The sequence below is a fragment of the Trachemys scripta genome, chromosome 6 (genome assembly GCF_013100865.1).
Source record: "Trachemys scripta elegans isolate TJP31775 chromosome 6, CAS_Tse_1.0, whole genome shotgun sequence".
In the NCBI taxonomy this organism is placed as follows: Eukaryota; Metazoa; Chordata; order Testudines; family Emydidae; genus Trachemys; species Trachemys scripta.
In genome coordinates, this window is record NC_048303.1 from 30443698 (window position 1) to 30463323 (window position 19626).

The 19626-nt window shown below is 39.9% G+C and overlaps 1 protein-coding gene across 2 annotated transcripts in view; it reads left to right on the forward strand.

The window, feature by feature from the left end:
• The first annotated feature begins 4499 nt into the window (after positions 1 to 4499).
• NDUFS4 (NADH:ubiquinone oxidoreductase subunit S4) overlaps positions 4500 to 19626 on the forward strand; it is a 62627-nt gene continuing 47500 nt past the window's right edge. The window contains exon 1 of one of the 2 annotated variants that reach the window (XM_034774016.1): positions 4500 to 4705. In XM_034774016.1, the coding sequence (XP_034629907.1) occupies positions 4532 to 4705 (174 nt within the window). In that variant the 5' untranslated portion in view covers positions 4500 to 4531. The remainder of the gene's footprint in view (positions 4706 to 19626) is intronic. The other variant, XM_034774017.1, reaches the window with a different exon arrangement.

Consider the following 19626-nt stretch of genomic DNA (forward strand, 5'->3'; position numbering starts at 1 on the left):
TATTTACATCTACTTTATATGATATAGAAAAATCTGCTTTTATGGCACTGTGTTTGTAATAATATTATTTTATTCAAGAACTCAGAATCCCTCTCTTTCATATCAAACTGTGTTCTCTTACAACCAATGCCCTATGTCCCAAACCAATTGTGACCTCACTGGCCAAGTTTAGTTTTGACAATATAATCTTAAGAGGATCAGCAGAGATTCTAAAGATGGATGAACTAAAGAGGTTCCCTTTAATATGGGACTGAAAATGGTAGGCAAGGTTCTAATCAAATAGCAGTCTTTTTCAATATTGGATAGAAACATTTCCTGAAGTCTCACTTTCAAATGAAGAACTAGGTAAGGGTTTCTTCTCAGAAAAAATGGTGATCAGATAACATTATCTAGCAAGGTGTTTCTGACCTGGGCTGCTTACAGCACTAGAACCAATATGAATTGCGTTCCTTTTATTGCTCTGAGACATCCAAAATGGCTCAGTCAGGGAACCAAAATCTTTCAAAAATATGAGAAAACAGATGGCTATAAAAATTCAGACTAAAATCTGCTTTGCCTCCTGTTTCAAGTAAAGAAGAAGAAGCAGAAATTACCCCACAGATGTTAAAGTTGCGCTCCCCTGCCCAAATAAACAATACAAAAAAGATTAACTGATCTCTGCTGACGTCAAACAATAAAAGCAGTTTCTGAGCCTTGGCAAGCTAGACAAGCCTGAGGGTTTTTATTGTAAATCCCAGTGGCCTGACGTCACTCGCCGGGATGGTGTGTGTGGAAAGAGTTCTCTTTCCACCATGGCAGCAATAGCCACCTGAAAGGGATTTTTAAAGCCCTGTGGGTTATGTCACTTGCGCCAGTGGTGGATGGTGAGATCTCTCAGGATCGCAGCTATACAAGCCTGAGGGAAGTGAGCTGCCATCCCAGCAGCCTCCCATTGCTCACTCTGATGGTAGTGGGTCAGTTGGGATTCCTTGGTGGCCTCCAGGGCAATAGTTAAAAAGATTTGGGGTACATGTCAATGTATCACTTGACAGCAGTGGGTATAAAAAGTGTGTGGAGGGGGAGGTTGCTTTTGTTTTTAATTTTTAGTTCACAAGGATGGAAGTGCAGGGGATAAAGGGAGTTTTTCTGTAAGTCTGTTTGCATATAAAACTTACAATGGATCTGAGGTTGCCTGGTTTTAATTTTTTCCCCTCCTGTATGAGCTGTGGTGTTTCATTGAAGACCCCTACAAAAGGGAAAAAATTAAAACCAGACAACTCCAGCTCTATTGTAAATGTCACATGAAATCAAACAGACTTGAAGAAAACTGTCCCTTTCCCCACCAACCTGGCTACCATTTGAGGATTGCACTTAGATACACCATATCCTCCCACACCCCACATTTTTATATTCACTGATCTTTTAAGATAGAAATTGGCTTCTAACGCAAAATCCTCCATTAAATAGTATCTTGGCATGCACGCTTTAGAAGGGTTTACAACAGGGGAAAAGACTTTGCTCCACTGCAAACACTTGCAAAAAAACTGCAAGTAGAATTGTGGCTGACATTTCATCAGAGAGATAAAGTTTTCTGGCTACAAAATGGAACCAAAGAAGCCACTCTTTCAAAGTAAAGCCCCAAATCCTCAAATACTTATGCATGTGAGTAACTTTTCACATGTGAGTAGACCCATTAAGTTGGGACTTCTCACATGCTTAAATGTTTGCAGGATCAGGGCCTATGTCAGAATGGCCACTTAAACTACATTTTCCACATATAAAAGCAATAGAACAAACAAATAAGAACAGAGCTAATATTGCATGTTAACTGTCATCACTGTGATTGGTTTACTCGTATGTTGTATCCTTCCCCCCCAGTCTTCTTCTGTTCTTTGTCTTTTTAGATGGTAAGCTCTTTGAGACAGGGGCTACTTCCTACATGTTTATACATTGCACAGCACAAATATTAAATAATAATTTAGGGAACATCAGTAGAATTTTGCTTTACATTGGTTACTCTGCTATCTATTTGCAGCAATGAATTCTCTGTGTCAGACTGATCTACTTAGAAGCGGAGTAAAACCATCTGTATGAATCCTCTTCCTACAGAAAAGGAATAATAATAAAAAGTTAAATTTTCTTTTTGAGTACTTACATGTGTGCAACAACCAATGAAATCAATGGGACTTGCTCACACATATTTAAAGGGGAAATATTACCCTAAATCTTTATAGAAAACAATAGGTACCATGAGGATAAATATTACTCAGCACAATTAGTGCTGCCATGCTGACTGTTTCAGTCTTGATGGATTTTTTTTCATAGTACAACTGTGATAGTAGACCAGCCTGTAGCCAACATTATAAATGAAATGTTTAAGTCTTCATTAGAGTGTGGATGTTCCCCAAAAAGCTACTCTGAAACCTGACGTTCCCAAAGTAATTCCTGTTTTGCTGCTATCTAAAAATTAAGACTTTAGCTGAATTCTCTTTTTGGATGCATGAAACACATAAATTTTCTAAGGAGTTAACTTAGGTCTGGACTGCACATAGAAGTTGCATCAGTTTAACTGAAGGAATGATGTTGCACCGGTTTAGTTAAAGTGGTGCAACTTTATGTGTGGATACACATCATCAGCTAAACCAAGGTAAACTTGTTTGAAAATGATATAAGAGTGTCCACAATACACTGCACCAATTTAACTAAATCAGTGCAATATCATATCTTTAGTTAACCAGGTGCAACTTCTATGTACAGCCCAGACCTAAGTTAAGGATTTGCTATGGATCAATCAGTCAACTTAAGCAATGCAAAAAAAAAAAAATTATAATTTTTTTTGACTAGCTCTAACCTCAATACAGCCCAGTGCAACAGCATTGCAATACTCTGCATCTGACTCTAAGATACTACTGGATCCAGCCAATTTTTGACAACCATCCCTTAAATTATAATTCCTAAACAGAGAACAAGTATAGCTGCTCCTACTGCACCAATACAATTAGTACACATCCTGGCATGGTGGGGTCACCAAACCCTGGATCTGCCATCTCAATTTTTGGTTTCATCCCTCCTAATTCTACTGCACAAATGTAGAAGCAACTCCTATGGGGGGAAAAAAGTCTGTACTCAGCACATCCCAGTATGATGACACTGCAAATACCCAGAGCTGTCCAGTTGTGGGTCCCACCTCAAAAAGTCCATTGTTTAAAAAGAGAACAAGCGTGGCTGCTCCTGCTCCTACTCCCTCAACAACAAAATAAAATACCCAGACCCAATGGATCCCAGTACAATAGTCCCAAAGAGCTTGAATCTAGCATCTGGGCCCTGCCGGTTTTTGGTTCCAATCTTCAAACTTCCACTAAATAGATCTTTAGCGCTTCGGTAAATCAGCACTGCAAAAACTTGGATTTGGCATCCGGGTCCTTTCAGAACCTGCCAACTGCTGGCCACAAACCCAGAAGTTGTACTGTCAAATCTGAGAACAAGTGTTGTCCCTACTATTTCACCAAAAAAATCAGAAACATCACATTCTGGTACAAGAAAGTTGCAAAAATTCTAATTTGGCACCCATATCTTCCTGGTCTTGTTAGCTTTTTGGCAGTATGGCCCCATTTTTACCATCTAAACAATTCCTTCTAGCCCTTCCGAATAATTCAGATCTCGGTACATGATGGTAGCACAGAACCACACAAACATGTATCCAGAAATTGAATCTATCAAGGTTCACCTGGTTTTGGCAGGGAAGACTCAAATAGTATTATTACTAACCAATTGCATTTGAGTCTTCCTTTACAGGAATTCTTCTATATCGTTAACAACATAGTATGTTCTTGGCTACAACATATATATGTTAGTAGTGTAATTTACCTCCCCGGTTACTGTGGTGAAGTAAAAAAAATCACTCCACTTTTAGAGATATTAGTGGTTCTAATGTCATTCATTGTAGAAAGTGAACCACAACATGCATAGGCGCTGAAAATAGGGCTGCTGAGGGTGTGGTAGCACCCGCTAGCTTGAAGTGGTTTCCATCATATACAAGGTTTATAGTTTTGTTCAATGACTTTCAGCAGTCCCCTATAAAAATTGTTCCAGCACCCCATCAACATGTTGGAATGTGGATTATATTAGTCGACTAGGGAAAGCTGCACGCCCACTACATTTAGATGGTGAAACAGGTTTGTGGCCAAAACTTAGCTGAATCTAGCAGGATCCAGGTGCTAAATCGGGATATTTGTAATGATATTACTTTCAGATGCATCGGGGTTTGAATTGTTTGTATAAGAGGAGCATTCTTTTGTTCTCTGTTTATGACATATAATTAGGAGAGGAATAGGCCCAAACGTTTCTAGCTGCCAATTTGCACCAATTTGTAGTGCATTTGCACCACACTATGCCAGGGTCTGGGATTTGTTGAAATACTAAGAATGCCTAGACGTCTTTATTTTACAATTTAGGCGCTTGGATGTAAAAAATCGGAAAGATCCAGGTATCTCCTTGCCTGGTCTCCCTCCCCGCCCTCTCCCCACGTCCCCCGCTTGCCGGGAGGTAGCTGATGATTGGCGCCTTCGCGTTTCCTCTTTGGGCGGAGGAGTTTTGGCCCTGGGAGGCCGCCGTTTCAGAGCGGTTCTGGCACCACCACCATGGCGGCGGCGTTGTCAATGTCAGCGGCTCGGAGGCAGCTTGCGAGGGGGGGAGGCGCGCTCGCTGCCTGCCTGACTCCGGCCAGGTAACGGGGGCCCTGGACACCCCTCCCGGTCCCGGCCCGGAGGGCGGGGTATGACTGGCTCCGGCCGCGGGCCCGTTGTTGTCAGTGGGGCGGCTGCTTTGGGGGAATAACGGGCGCCTGCTCCGACCCCGCCGGGGAGAGCGAGCACCCCCGTGGGGCCCAGTGTGAGCGGCGCTCGCAGCCCCTGTGCTGGGGAGGGGTTCCCGGGGCCTTTCCCATTCCTCCCTCCCCGGGCCCCGCAGGGGCTTGTGTCGCCGCAGCCCGTGTTCACCAGGGGCCTGGCCTCAGCGCTTCTGGCACCTGCCACGACTGGCCACCTGGGCTTTGCTCGGCGCTGCTGAAATACAGGCCCAAGGTGCCCAGTTTCCGAGGGCCGTGGCCGCCTGCCGAGGTGTGAGGAAGACAGAGAGTGGTGGTGTTCCTTATTCCGCTCCCCTGGTGTATCCCCTGCCCTCCTGCTGTGCTTTTGCTTTATCCTCACCCTTCTGGTGTTACAGATCAAATAGAGCGACTGTTCACCTGGGCACTTCCTCTGGCCCCCTCAACAAGTTGATGATTAGTTAATGGTTGCAAAATGTCTTGAAGGCTGAAAGACTTCTGTGTTACTGTTTATTAAGCTGGAGACCTTAGGCTTGGTGATCTAAACCAGTGGTTCTCAACCAGGGGTATGTGTATTCCTGGAGGTATGCAGAGGTCTTCTGGGGGTACTCAACTCATCTAGGGGCTGAAACATGTAACTTAGCTCTGTGTAGCCCCCTGTGGCATGGGGATCTGAGCTTCAGACAAGGCTCACATGTGAAAAGCAGGCTGACATATTACACTGCAATGTAAGTACAGTATTTATATTCCAGTCGATTATTTTATAATTATATGGTAAAAATGAGAAAGTAATCATGTTTTCAGTTATAGCGTGCTGTGTCACACTTTTGTATTTTTATGTTTGATTTTGTAAGGAAGTTGTTTTTAAGTGAGGTGAAACTTGGGCTACGAAAGACAAATCAGACTCCTGAACAGGGTACAGTAGCCTGGAAAGGTTGAGAACCACTATTCTAAACATCAGGCTTGAGATGTATAAACACCCTCAGACCAAAGTTTCTTATCTTGGTGCCCTTTCTCCTTCTTCAGGGGAGAAAATGAGTTCCATGCGGCTCGTTGTGAGGGAGGTTTCTCCCCAGATGTATCTCAAAAACAAAAAGAGCCTCCGTTGAACATCAAGAATCAGTGGTCTTTGTTGGATGAGTGTCCTTGGTCATATTAACCTTCTCTCTTTCTCCCTCTGTTGTTTTGGTGCTCTTGATGTCCTCCTCCTTGAGGTGACAGCAGTTGAACACTGTGTAAAATTATTCCTGCTTCTGTTGTGAAATTCTTTAGAATCTGTTTATTAATAAGTCAAGTTTTTATTAATTCTGATGCACAAAGGTGAAACATGAGTTAAAATTACGTGTAGCAAGAGATTCTAAAATAAAGCTAGCACTGAAAAAGCCTTTTTTTTTAAATATTAAGTGCTTGAGGTTTTTATTTAACTATGCAAAATGATCTTTGTTTATACTTAAGAAGGATGGTAGATAGTGCACTGGGCTGGGACTGGGAGACCCAGGTTCAATTCTTTTCTCTGCCTTTTAACTTCCTGTATGTGACCTTGGGCAAGTCACTTGGTCTCTTTGTTTCTCAGTCTCCTATCTGCAAAATAGTACTTTCCTACCTCACTGGGGTGTTTTGCAGACGTGATTACTGTGGTAATAGTGGGGGAAGTCATATAAGTAAAAAAGGAAAATAGAACCTTTATTCTGTGAGGAGTTCAGGGTTCGTAATACTTTATGGTACACAGTTCATTGCATGGATTGCTATGTGCACATAGAGCCCCATTAAATTTCTGGGGCTCTGCATGGGCACAGCAGTTGACTGGTACACAATGAATTGGAGGATCAAGGCCTGATTCTGAATGATTTTAAGGTTGAGTTTAAACACCCACAATCAAGGAAATTGTGAGTTCAGCCTGAAACAGCATTCATGCTTTTTTATCTATTTATCTATTTATTTATTTATTTTAGACCCAGCAGAACACAGGGTATCAGAGTCCCAGAAGATTCAGGACCCCCCCCCCTAATTCTTCACAAATAAATTGAAATTAAAGCATGCAGCTTCATAGATACCAAGTTGTGACCATTTTCTGTCCTGAGTTTTTTTTTTAAAAATTTGATTTTATCTTTGTTAAATCAAGTGGCAGTTAAGTAGAATAAGAGGAAAGTGGGATGCATGTGACAAGCTTATTGGAGCAAATTACATAAAAATTCCTCAGGAGCCCAGAAATGTGATGCTGGAAGCAGGGCCTGCCCTAGACCAAATGACGTCCCAGATGAGGAATGTCTTCAGCGTGTTCCCCTCCCATTTGTTAAACTTTTGAATGCCTTATTCTTTATTTTATTTGTAGCCCATTTCATGACTTTGATGCATAAGTATCCCTGTCATATAAGACTGACTGGCAATGCCCCGCCCCTTACATACCCACGAGGGGATGGCTGACAACATTCTAGGAGGTTTGAGGAAAATGTAGTTCTCAGAAAGTCTGGAAGGTTCCACAAGATTCTACAAAGGTCCAGAACATTCTAGGAGGTTAGTGAAGATGCATCTACATACGGAATACCTGAAACATTTTATTTGGAACATTCTATTTTCCCTTTTGTCACTAACAGCAAAAATAGCAAAAATATTTTGTCACTAATAGCAAAAAAAAATAGGTCCCTCAAGCCCGGCACCCCAGGCGGTCGCCTGCCTCTAAATCCGGCCATGGCGGGAAGAACTTTCACTTTAGTAGTTGTGAAAATTTTATTCTGCTGTTTTACCCAATCTTCCCTTTTTACAAAAGAGTATGTGTGGGTGTAGCGTGGTGGAACCTCCTAAAATTAGCATTTCTTAATTGAAATATTGTAGCATTGCAGTCAAATGCCACACAAATAGTTGTATCAAAAATATCGCAGCTGTAGGAATTTTAACAGCAGCTGCGTTCGAGTCTTCAATGAGCTCCGCATGGGTGCACGGATCTGCCCATATACAGCAACTTTCAGGATCAGGGTCCTGGTATTTTGACACACACCCCACCTGAAGAAGACAATGTGCCAGAAAGATACTGAGTTACGATGATAGTGTCAGTACACCTTCATAATGTGCTTGATTTTAAGGTGTTATATCTCAACTCTTAAACTTTACTGCTTTTAACAAAATAATTATAATTTGCATAGACCTCGGTCTTCTTGATGTCTTATATTGAAATTGTCATAAGATGAAATTTTTTGAGGGCTTGGAAAAAAAATCTACATCTAAACTAAATTTTTTCTAGAATTTTCTTATTCTAGTTGAAATGCTTTGGTTTTGCTTCCTCTCTCCCAAGAGATGAAGATAGGAATTTCAGACTTCACGAGATATTTATACAAGGAGTTTTCTATCTTGTAGGTGGATGCAACTTTTGACTATTTAATTAGATCTAGAAATAATGTAGCAGGATTTGCCAAAATCTTCAGAGCCTGAGGGTGGCGAGAGTTCTCGTAAGTCTTGATCATGCACTCCTTATATAACTAAAACTTTTTATTAAAGTAAATGAGAAATTTTGTTAGGATTGGCCAGTACTGGTTTCTTTTCACGAGTTCCTAGACACTGCATTCCCCTCGGCCTGTCTGTTGCCTTGGTTCTCCTTTTAATAACTTTTGGATATATATATTTGTACCTTTACATTATGAATAATTTTATCTGATGTTAGTGCAGTGTGGCATTCTCCTGCTTTTCTTGTGGCTTTTACTTATAGAAGAGCAGCCAATTTAATTTTGTCACCATAAACTTAAAGGAGCCTTAAAGGAACACTTACATTTTTTTAAGGTAATAGATGTTGTCATAAGGTCCTGTGGTAACAAGTGACTTGCCTGCTATATTTTGGGTCCTCAATTTAACACTACCATTCAGAGTTGGCTGAGTCTTAGAGAAAGTGTTTCCTATAAGGAATGTCAAATAGGATAGCTTAATATCCTATTCTGGAATAATTAGTTAGTAAAGCATTCAGATACCATGATGCTGGTTCCTTTATAAGGGACATACTTAGGTGGATTCTGGAGCCTTGGATTCAGTTCCTAGCAAGGTTGACATCACCCTTCATCTTTCATTGGCAGATAAACTGTATACCTTGCAGTTTATTGTGTGGGGATCTCTTTTGGATGAGAATTTAAACTGAGATCTTATCTGCTCTGCATGGATTCTGAAGTGATTTTGGTAAGAATATGGATATGTCATTGTCCTTAGTTGAAAAATGTGTTCCAGGCCTGATTAGGGCCACTGTCATTCCACTAAAAGGTAGTGTTCTTGTCAAGAGATCCCTGAATAAGATGCTAGAATTTTAAGTTATGAGGGTACTTGAATGATTGGCTTGATGGTCTTGTAGCAGCACAATTCTTTCTGTTATCCAAGTTCAAAATAGGGTTTGGTCCATACTGATGGAGGATTGATGCAGTACAAAAGCAACTGGTGCGTCTAGATTATAAAAAGAGAATTTCTCTGGTAGTTTGAATTGAAGCTGTCTAGAATTAGAATGAGTAACTTCAAGCATCAGGCTCATTTATAATGGCCTAAACGAATCTTACAGTCTTGTGCACATGAAGCTTCTGATTTTTCTCTCAGTTTTGGGGCAGGACAGTATGGGTGTCATCTGAGTCTGAAAATTATTCTTGGGATCATTTTCCAGTAATCTGATGAGAAGTTCTCTAGATTCTCTAGATGACCTCGATTGTTACTTATGACTCCAGTTGAAGTGGCTTACCGTGCCAAGGCAGTTAGATACTTTGCAAAACATGCCATATTTGAACTTCTCAACAACGTTGACCTAATCATTGAAAGCACAAGGTGGAAGCGGGAGGAGGGATGACAAGTATTTGCTTTTTTGCTTAAAAGAATTGAATGAGCAGCAATATTTCTGACTTGTGTAGGCAGGAAATGCCAGTGCATGGATGCTAAATTCCTGAATCAGTGGGCACTCGTGGCATTTTTAGGTTAGTGGTGAGCCAAACAGGCCAGCAGCAGATGACTTGAGCTAATATGCTGACACAGAGGACATAGGAGTGACTACATTAGAATTGCTTAGATCAGTGTTTTGAAGGTTAGTACTCTAACTAGTAATGCAAGTGCAATCCATTTTTCTAGAGGGAGTGGAAATTACAATAAGCACACTCTTTTTTTCATGATGTATTTCAGGTCAGAGTGGAAAACTGTTTCCTTCTGTGGCAAAAGTAATCGATTTCATGTTCAACATCTAGTAACATGCATCCTACAATGTCAGATTGTCCTTTAACATTTTTCTTCAGTTTCTGACAACTACATGTGCTGTGGTGGATAGATGATCTTTCTTGAATGATCTATTATCTACCAGGCATAATTTTTTTGCAAGGATGTTATGAATCTGATTGCTAATATTGGAGTAGTACATCATAAGTACTTACTCGACTATCAGTATGTGAAAGCAGAGATGTATTTATGGAGGTGGTGTGGCAGAAATTCTCCAAGCTTGTCATAATGCACACTTTGTGTCCAAGCAAAATAGGAAACCCAGAGTTATTGTTCTTGAGTTTGTATGTATTGTAGCTATGCAGATATATGTTCACAATAATTAGAAACCAGTCTTGAGAACATAGAGCAGGGGTCGGAAACCTCTGGCACGCGGGTCGCCAGGGTAAGCACCCTGGCAGGCCGGGCCAGTTTGTTTACCTGTCGTGTCTGCAGGTTTGGCTGATCGCGGCTCCCACTGGCCATGGTTCGCCGCTCCAGGCCAATGGGGGCTGCGGGAAGCGGCAGGGTCGAGGGATGTGAACAAGCCCCTGATGGTGTGGCTGATGTGGTTAGGTCCTATGACAGTGTTCCCTGAATAGTCAGAATTGGCAATGGGGTTTGTTGCAGGGATAGGTTCCTGGGTTAGTTTTTCTGTTGTGTGGTGTGTAGTTGCTGGTGAGTATTTGCTTCAGGTTGGGGGGCTGACTAAGCAAGGACTGGCCTGTCTCCCAAGGTCTGTGAGAGTGAGGGATCATCCTTCAGGATAGGTTGGGGGCTGTAGGTGATGGCTAGTGGCATTCTGTTACTTTCTTTTTTGGGTCTGTCCTGTAGTAAGTGACTTCTGGGTACCCTTCTGGCTCTGTCAATCTGTTTCTTCACTTCCCTGGGTGGGTATTTTAAGAACGCTTGGTAGAGATCCTGTAGATGTTTGTCTCTGTCTGAGGGATTTAAGCAAATGCGGTTGTGTCTTGGGGGTTGGCTATAGACAATGGATCATGTGATGTGGTGTGGATGAAAGCTGGAGGCATATAGGTAAGTATAGCAGTCAGTAGGTTTCTGGTATAGGGTGATATTTATGTGACCGTCGCATATTTGCACTGTAGTGTCCAGGAAGTGGATCTGTTGCGTGGACTGGTCCAGGCTAAGGTTGATGGTGGGGTGGAAATTGTTGAAATCGTGGTGGAATTCCTCAAGGGCCTCCTTCCCATGGGTCCAGATGATGAAGATGTCATAAATGTGGCACAAGTAGAGTAGGAGCGCTAGGGGATGAGAGCTGAGGAAGCGTTGTTCTAAGTCAGCCATAAAAATGTTGGCATACTATGGGGCCATGTGGGTACCCATAGCAGTGCCGCTGACTTGAAGGTATAAATCATCCCCAAATCTGAAATAGTTGTGGGTGAGGACAAAGTCACAAAGTTCAGCCACCAGGTTTGCCGTGACATTATTGGAGATACTGTTCCTGATGGCTTGTAGTCCATCTTTGTGTGGAATGTTGGTGTAGAGAGTTTCTACATCAATAGTGGCTAGGATGGTGGTTTTTGGAAGATCACCAATGGATTGTAGTTTCCTCAGGAAGTCAGTGGTGTCTCGAAGATAGCTGGGAGTGGTAGCGTAGGGCCTGAGGAGAGAGTCTATATAGCCAGACAATCCTGCTGTCAGGGTGCCAATGCCTGAGATAATGGGGCATCCAGGATTCCCAGCTTTATGGATCTTGGGTAGCAGATAGAATACCCCTGGTCAGGGCTCTAGGGGTGTGACTGTGTAGATTTGTTCCTGTGCTTCTTCAGGGAGTTTCTTGAGCAGAAGGTGTAGTTTCTTTTGGTACCCGTCAGTGGGATCAGAGGGTAATGGCCTGTAGAATATGGTGTCAGGGAGTTGCCTAGCAGCCTCTCATTCATACTCCGACCTCTTCAGGATGAGTACAGCACCTCATTTGTCAGCCTTTTTGATTATAATGTCAGAGTTGCAGTAATTTGTGTGGGTTTAGATGCCCAAATATGAAAATTTTGACGAGATTTGTTAATTGATTTGGCCAAGGTCACAGAGTGAGTCAGTAGCAAAATAACTCTCATTGCCTAGCTCCGAATTCTGTGCTCTCAATTCTATTAAGACATGCTTCCTTTCAGATATATAAGCTTCTGTGCCAAATTTTATTTTTTCATTTGGAAAACAGATTTTTTTTCCCCCTACTCTTGTGTTTAATGAAGTTTTCTTTTGGTTGCTTTCTTGTTTGTACTCCAGTATTACCTGTCATGTTGGCATACCTCTTAAAATAGTGTTAGTTAATTTGTGCTTCTCTGGTTGTCTGGAATAACTACAATGCTAAACAAATCACTAAATACTGAAGTTCTAGAAGTAGTAACATTGTGTTTTTCTTATAACATAGTGGATTTGTAACAATATTTTGACTCTGGAAGGTAATACTCAAACGTTAAGACACATTTTTATTCCAATTTCTCTTTTAAAATATGTATTTTTATATATATGCTAAAAAAAAAAAAAACCCACAATCACAGCAAGAAAAATGTTTGCTTTCTCACTAATGGAGTCACCTCACCACACCCAGAACTAAGCCTAGGTAGGTTAACTATGGCTGAGATACGCCTATGCACATCTTGCAGTTGGATGTTTGATATTGTGGTTGTAAAGCAGATCTTGGGGAACAGAGTCATTGTTAGTTTATGCACAGAGAGAATAGTATTTATATAGTGCCTAGCACAGTGGAGACCTATACCAGAATACAAATAGCTAGTAATAAGCAATCAATTGACATGTCATTCTCTGCCAGTCGGCAGATGAATCATATTCATTACTTGTGTCCTCTTGATATCTGGTTATTGATGGATTATTTAAATTTCTCCATAATTGGTACTTTGAGGAGATAGTTGTATCTAGTATTAAATGAATTCAAGAACCTGTGGCTATCTTGGTTTTTACAACAATTTTTTCTCTTAACTAATAGGTGGAAGAATATTAGAAAGGGGTATTGGGTCACTTACCATAGCTGAGATTTTTCAAGTTGGGAATGACTAGCATGTTGCAGGAAGTACACAGCTGCATCTAATATAGTATATGATAGTTGCTAACCTGTTTCAGGTACAGTATTTTAGAGAAGATGTGTCATCATCAGATTTAGAGTGAGCACTGGAAAGCCTTTCTTAATGCAAATGTAGACATAGGCTTTGGAAATATCTGCTGTATCAATAATGCAAAAGACACATCAGAGGTTTTATTTTTATTTAAATAATATTGTTAGAATACTGTTCTTCAGGAGAGATTTTTTTTAAATTGTTCTTTTGTCAGAGGACATACCAGGAACAGCAGATAAAGTTAGTAATGCCCCCTCCCCCCCCTTAACTGAGATTTGTTTAACACTATGGGTATATCTGTTGTAGTGTGTCTGTAGGGGTGCCTGTGACTAACATTCTTTCCATTTGGCATTGTCTGAGAGGAATAATAAACACTTTATATTTTCATAACATTACATAAACTTTAATCCTCAACTCTCTTCTGAAGGTCAAGTAGCTATCTTCCTTTGCAGTTGAGAAAATAAAGACACACAATGCCACACAAGTCCATGACTGGATTAAAATTGAAGTGCTGGAACCTGGATGAGAAGCATATTACAGCCTCTGTAAGAGAGGAGGGGGGTTCCTGCAACTCTAGATGGAGGGTGGGTGAGGCTCTGGGGCATGGGGGAGCCATGCAAGGCCCCATGTAGTGGTGTTCTCAGGACTCCAGATTGCTTTATCCAGCCCTGCATATTTGCATCCTGTGTGAGACAGAGCTGTGACCGAGACCTTCAGCACATTGGCTTGGCCCCGCAACTTCCATGTTGTCTCCCATGGCACACATCTTGGTCCTGATGAGCCAAGAGAGCTATTGTCCTGCTTTTTGGCTTTTGCTTTTATGGGCAGAAAGGGTGTGATAATGCTCTACTTATGTAATTCATTCCCCCTTGTGGTAAAAGCTGCATAGAAAGAAGAAGCTGTAGCCATGTTCTGACCCAGGGAATAGGGGGAACAAAATGTTGAGCTTATAGCTTCAGTAAAATCATAAATTCAGCAGCCAAAACTTAGAATTCTGCTGCCATTGGGCAAAAAACCAAATACTTTCAGGGGAAGTGGAATCCCAGCATATACAGGGCCCAGATGATAGAAGTTAGTGGTGATGGTAGAACACATAAGAACATAACATAAGAGTGGCCGTGCTAGGTCAGACCAAAGGTCATCTAGCCCGTATCCTGTCTACTGACAGTGGCCAATGCCAGGTGCTCCAGAGGGAGTGAACGCAACTGGCAATGATCAAGTGATCCCTCTCCTGCCACCCATTTCCACCCTCTGACAAACAGGCTAGGGACACCCTTCCTTCCCCATCCTGGCTAATATCCATTAACGGACTTAACCTCCATGAATTTATCCAGTTCTCTTTTAAACACTGTTATAGTCCTAGCCTTCCCAATCTCCTCTGGCAAGGAGTTCCACAAGTTGACTGTGCGCTGTGTGAAGAAGAACTTCCTTTTATTTGTTTTAAACCTGCTGCCCATTAATTTCATTTGGTGGCCCCTAGTTCTTGTATTATGGGAACAAGTAAATAACTTTTCCTTATTTACTTTCTCTACATTACTCATGATTTTATATACCTCTATCATATCCCCCCTTAGTCTCCTCTTTTCCAAGCTAAAAAGTCCTAGCCTCTTTAATCTCTCCTCATATGGGACCTGTTCCAAACCCCTAATTGTTTTAGTTGCCCTTCTCTGAACCTTTTCTAATGCCAGTATATCTTCTTTGAGATGAGGAGACCACATCTGTACGCAGTATTCAAGATGTGGGCGTACCATGGATTTATATAAGGGCAATAAGATACTCTCCGTCTTATTTTCTATCCCCTTTTTAATGATTCCTAACATCCTGTTTGCTTTTTTGACCGCCGCTGCACACTACGTGGAAGTCTTCAGCAAACTATCCACGATGACTCCCAAGATCTTTTTCCTGATTCGTTGTAGCTAAATTAGACCCCATCATATTGTATGTATAGTTGGGGTCATTTCTTCCAATGTGCATTACTTTACATTTATCCACATTAAATTTCATTTGCCATTTTGTTGCCCAATCACTTTATTTTGTGAGATCTTTTTGAAGTTCTTCCCAGTCTGCTTTGGTCTTAACTATCTTGAGCAGTTTAGTATCATCTGCAAACTTTGCCACCTCACTTTTTACTCCTTTCTCCAGATCATTATGAATAAGTTGAATAGGATTGGTCCTAGGACTGACCCTTGGGGAGCACCACTTGTTACCCCTCTCCATTCTGAGAATTTACCATTTATTCCTACCCTTTGTTCCCTGTCTTTTAGCCAGTTCTCAATCCATGAAAGGACCTTCCCTCTTATCCCATGACAACTTAATTTACATAAGAGCCTTTGGTGAGGGACCTTGTCAAAGGCTTTCTGGAAATCTAAGTACACTATGTCTGCTGGATCCCCCTTATCCACATGTTTGTTGGCCCCTTCAAAGAACTCTATTAGTAAGACATGATTTCCCTTTACAGAAACCATGTTGACTTTTGCCGAACAATTTATGTTCTTCTATGTGTCTGACAATTTTATTCTTTACTATTGTTTTAACTAATTTGCCAGGTACTGATGTTAGACTTACCAGTCTGTAATTGCTGGGATCACCTCTAGAGCCCTCTTTAAATATTGGCGTTACATTAGCCATCTTCCAGTCATTGGGTACAGAAGCCGATTTAAAGGACAGCTTTAAAGGACACCTTTTATGTTATCTATTTTACTTTCTTGGTAGTACTCATTTTTCCCAAAAGTCTATTTTCTAGTGCTCTCTGTATACTAGATCTTAAATGACTCTAGTATTGGGGCTTCTGTCACTTTTTTGGAGGAACTATTCCACAGACTGATAAATCTGACCAGAAGGAGATCTCATTGTTTTCAGGCTAAATTTCCTGTTCTTAACTACTTTTCATTACATCTAGTTGCACCTTTTTGTCTCCCTAAATGTCCTTATAGGGGAAAAGACACCAAGTTTTTAATTTATAGTGGGGAAAATATTGCCTTTTGGGTTACAAAAATGACCTTCAGTAGATGTCTCCTGTAGCCTTGGGCATTATAACTCAGTCAACTGTGGAGTCACAGTTTTCCACTGCAAATTTCAGCTTCAGACAATATTTACCTCAATATGTAATCAGAAAAGCCCAAAAGACAGCTTTTTGGGTGGTGCTTGTCTTCAGTGACTGATAGGAGCTGTTGCCTCCAAAGCAATCATTTTCCAAGTGAGGTTAGCATCAGAATTAGTATGCCAAAATAACCTTTAATGGAAATTCTGGATAATTAAATGTTAAATGTTTAAGAAACGAAACAGTGCTTGCTACCTCTTTAGGATGCTTTTTATGGCTTGTCGCAGCGTGAGACAGAACAGGCTATGGATGAGTATCTAAATTTTTTAGTTTTATTGGAAATAAAAGCAAACCAACATGATAACTGTGATTGTGTTAATACCTATGTACTCTCTCATGATTGTCAATATGTTAAGTAGATATGGGAATAGGACAAGGGTGGGTTAAAGTGTTCAAAATTTAAATCCTTGGCTGTGTCCTAAATTATTTGAAAACAGCTATCATATTGCCACTGTATATATAATTTGTACTACAGATAAGGCAGTTAGTATGGTACTATTTCCATGTTGTTCTAAACTTTTAAATTTTCCCATTTATTTATGTAAGCTTCAAAACAGGGTTTTACATAGCATAAATTTGTGGAAATATTAAATAAATGGGTTCTTTCTTGCTTATGCTATTTATGTATCTGGATGAAGGGAAGACTTAATCCTGTTCATAGCTGTTTCGCTTATTTTTGATGTTCAGATCATTTGTATACAGAAATAGTTTCCTTACAATGCTTTTTTGAGGATTGCTGGTTCTTTAGAAACTAAAAAATGAACCGTTTTCATTTAGACTCCAGATTTTAACATGGAGCCACTGTTCCTGGAACAGTGGCGGGGGGGAGGGAGGGAGGAGGGGGAAATCACCTTTTGCACGTACTGTTAACTTTCCTTTTATTGACTGGGTTGTGGGAATGAAAAACCATGTTTACTGTAATCCTGAGAAGCTTTACATACTTTTATAGGGAAGCTTAAACCTAGTCTTAGTATAAATAGACTACTGAGTGAAGTCTGTGCAGTGCCTTTACTCTCTGCACTATTTAATCTAGCAGTCTTAGTAGATTTGGTTGAGTCCTGTGGTGATTTAAACATTTTCTTTAAGAATTTTCTGCATTTACGTTACTTTCATCCTGTTTCAAAAATATGAGGAATTTCAATTTTAAAAAAGTTTTAGTTCAATTAAGTGAAAGCAAGGCACTGTCACACTGTTAAATGTTTTGTTTCTATAATGAGGTTCATTGTCTTCTTGTAAGAACTTAAGTCTAACTACTTTACAAACGTGTATCTCGAGATTGCCCAGAAGTATTATATAGAGTCTTCTGTAACTAAATAAAATAGGTCCTTTGATCAATCTAGAAGGAGATAAGGTGAAATTCATTTTTGACCTTAATGTATATTCAAATTTTAAAATTAGAACTAAAGTTTATATCAGATGTACTTAGGGCCCTGAGAGGTCTCTCTTTAAACTAAAAATATGTGTAAATTTATCTATTATGTATTTCAAGGTGACATTGTCCCTTGCTGGCCATTATGGTATATTTAGATACCATTTTGTTAACAAGCCACTTCCAGCTGCTGTAATTTATTGCTGCCTGAATCTTCCCTTGACCTGCAACTGATGTAGAGAAAGTAAATTAACTTTTGACTGTGCTAGACAGACTGTAGGCAGCCACAGAATTCATGTAGGCAAACATTTCTTGCAGCTGTTTATAAGACTGGACTAGTAATATAGAAGTTTATTTTCATACTGAACTTTAATTCACTATTTTAAAAAATTGACTCTAATTTTAGCGTTTACTTTTAAATAAATATTTGAAGGCATATCTTTCATGAAATTTGTGCTCCTTAATATTTGTATACTTTTCCCAGTTGCCATCTTAATATTAATCTAACAAAGTAAAAAGCCTCCCACAAAATGTTAATGATAAAATTTGTATTAATGTACTCAACAGAATGTAAATAAATATTAGGTTTTAATTGACATTTAAGTAGATCTTTTAATCTTTGATACTTCATGCACAGAAGCTCTTTGGGAGATATTAAAACAACATAATTGAGAGGCTGTACATGATTATAGTTATAAAATAAGGTATTCTTTTTAGATATTTGAAGGCCTAATGTGATGAAAAATGAGTGACTTAATTTTTTTTGTAATCTTTTTAAAACAACGACGTAGAGCTTTTTGCTGAAGTAGTCTGACACTGCTGTGATGCATTCAGGGGATCTTTATATGCTCTCTGTAAATTGTCTGAAGTGCAGTTTCACAATAGTGATGTTTTGTCTAAATGTAGATGGTGATTGTGTTGAAAATGAGAAGCCACAGGTTAAACTCTCAATATTGTTGCCTGTGTTTTGAATTGGAATTTATAGTAAGAGTAAGCTTTGCATCCTGAGCACTAGTTTTGCCTTAGGGGTTTATTCCACTTTGGAAACTAGTCAGCATTAGCAGGTAGTCCTTTTAAGGAGCTAATAGCTGCTCAAAAGGCAAGAGCATAGAGAGAGAATACAACAGAGGGGAAAGAAAATATAAATAAAAATCAACTGGGGTGGAGGAAGGGAATAATGCAGTAACTAAGGGAACAGGGGACCATAAGAAAATGTAGAAGATAAACTATTTATTTGGGTTTTTTTTTAAAATGTGTCTTTCTCAGTACTCTAGATTAAGCAGAAGAGCAAGTAAAGAAATTAGCTGTAAATAGAAAATGAGAAGGGAAAATTAAGATACATGAAGTCCAGAGAGAAAAAAGGTGGAGTGAAAATACAGTTTAATTTGTCTCAAAATAAACTACAGTAAAATCACCTTATGTGCTAATAACATACAATAATGTATCCCTCATCTGTCTAAAGTAGTATTGTCCCAAGAGAGTAGATATTTACCTTCTATAGTGTTCTCTGATATATATCTATCTCTATCAGGTTTATCTTCTAAAGTAGTTTTACATAATGATTATTTTCAAATGTGTCCTAGAAAGTTTGTTGTATCTAGATGTTTGATGTAACACTCTATAAAACTATAATAGGAGACCCTAGCAGGAGGTAACTTGCATTGCAATTGGTCATTTGTTTCAAGCCAAAGGCAAATGTGCATGATAGAAGTTAATTATTTCACAGTCTTGCCCACAACAAAAGAGCATTGTGATTAGACTCCTCCTAAAGAAAGATGTAATACTTCTTATATTCTGTGTTGTCTCTAACTGGTTTTAAATCTTATTGATACAGTGTAATGAGGTTAAAGATCAAAAGCAAATATGCTGCACACCCTAATGTTCCACCAGAAGTCCAACTGGAACTATTGACTACTGCAGTCTGGCCAAGTTCTGTCTTAAGGATTCTAATGATATTTACAACACAACCTGACTTTTATTGGATGTTCAGTTAATGTTGATTCCTGGATACGGGATTGCACCATTGTGCGTGTTGTTTGGATGCAACACTAAATGAAGC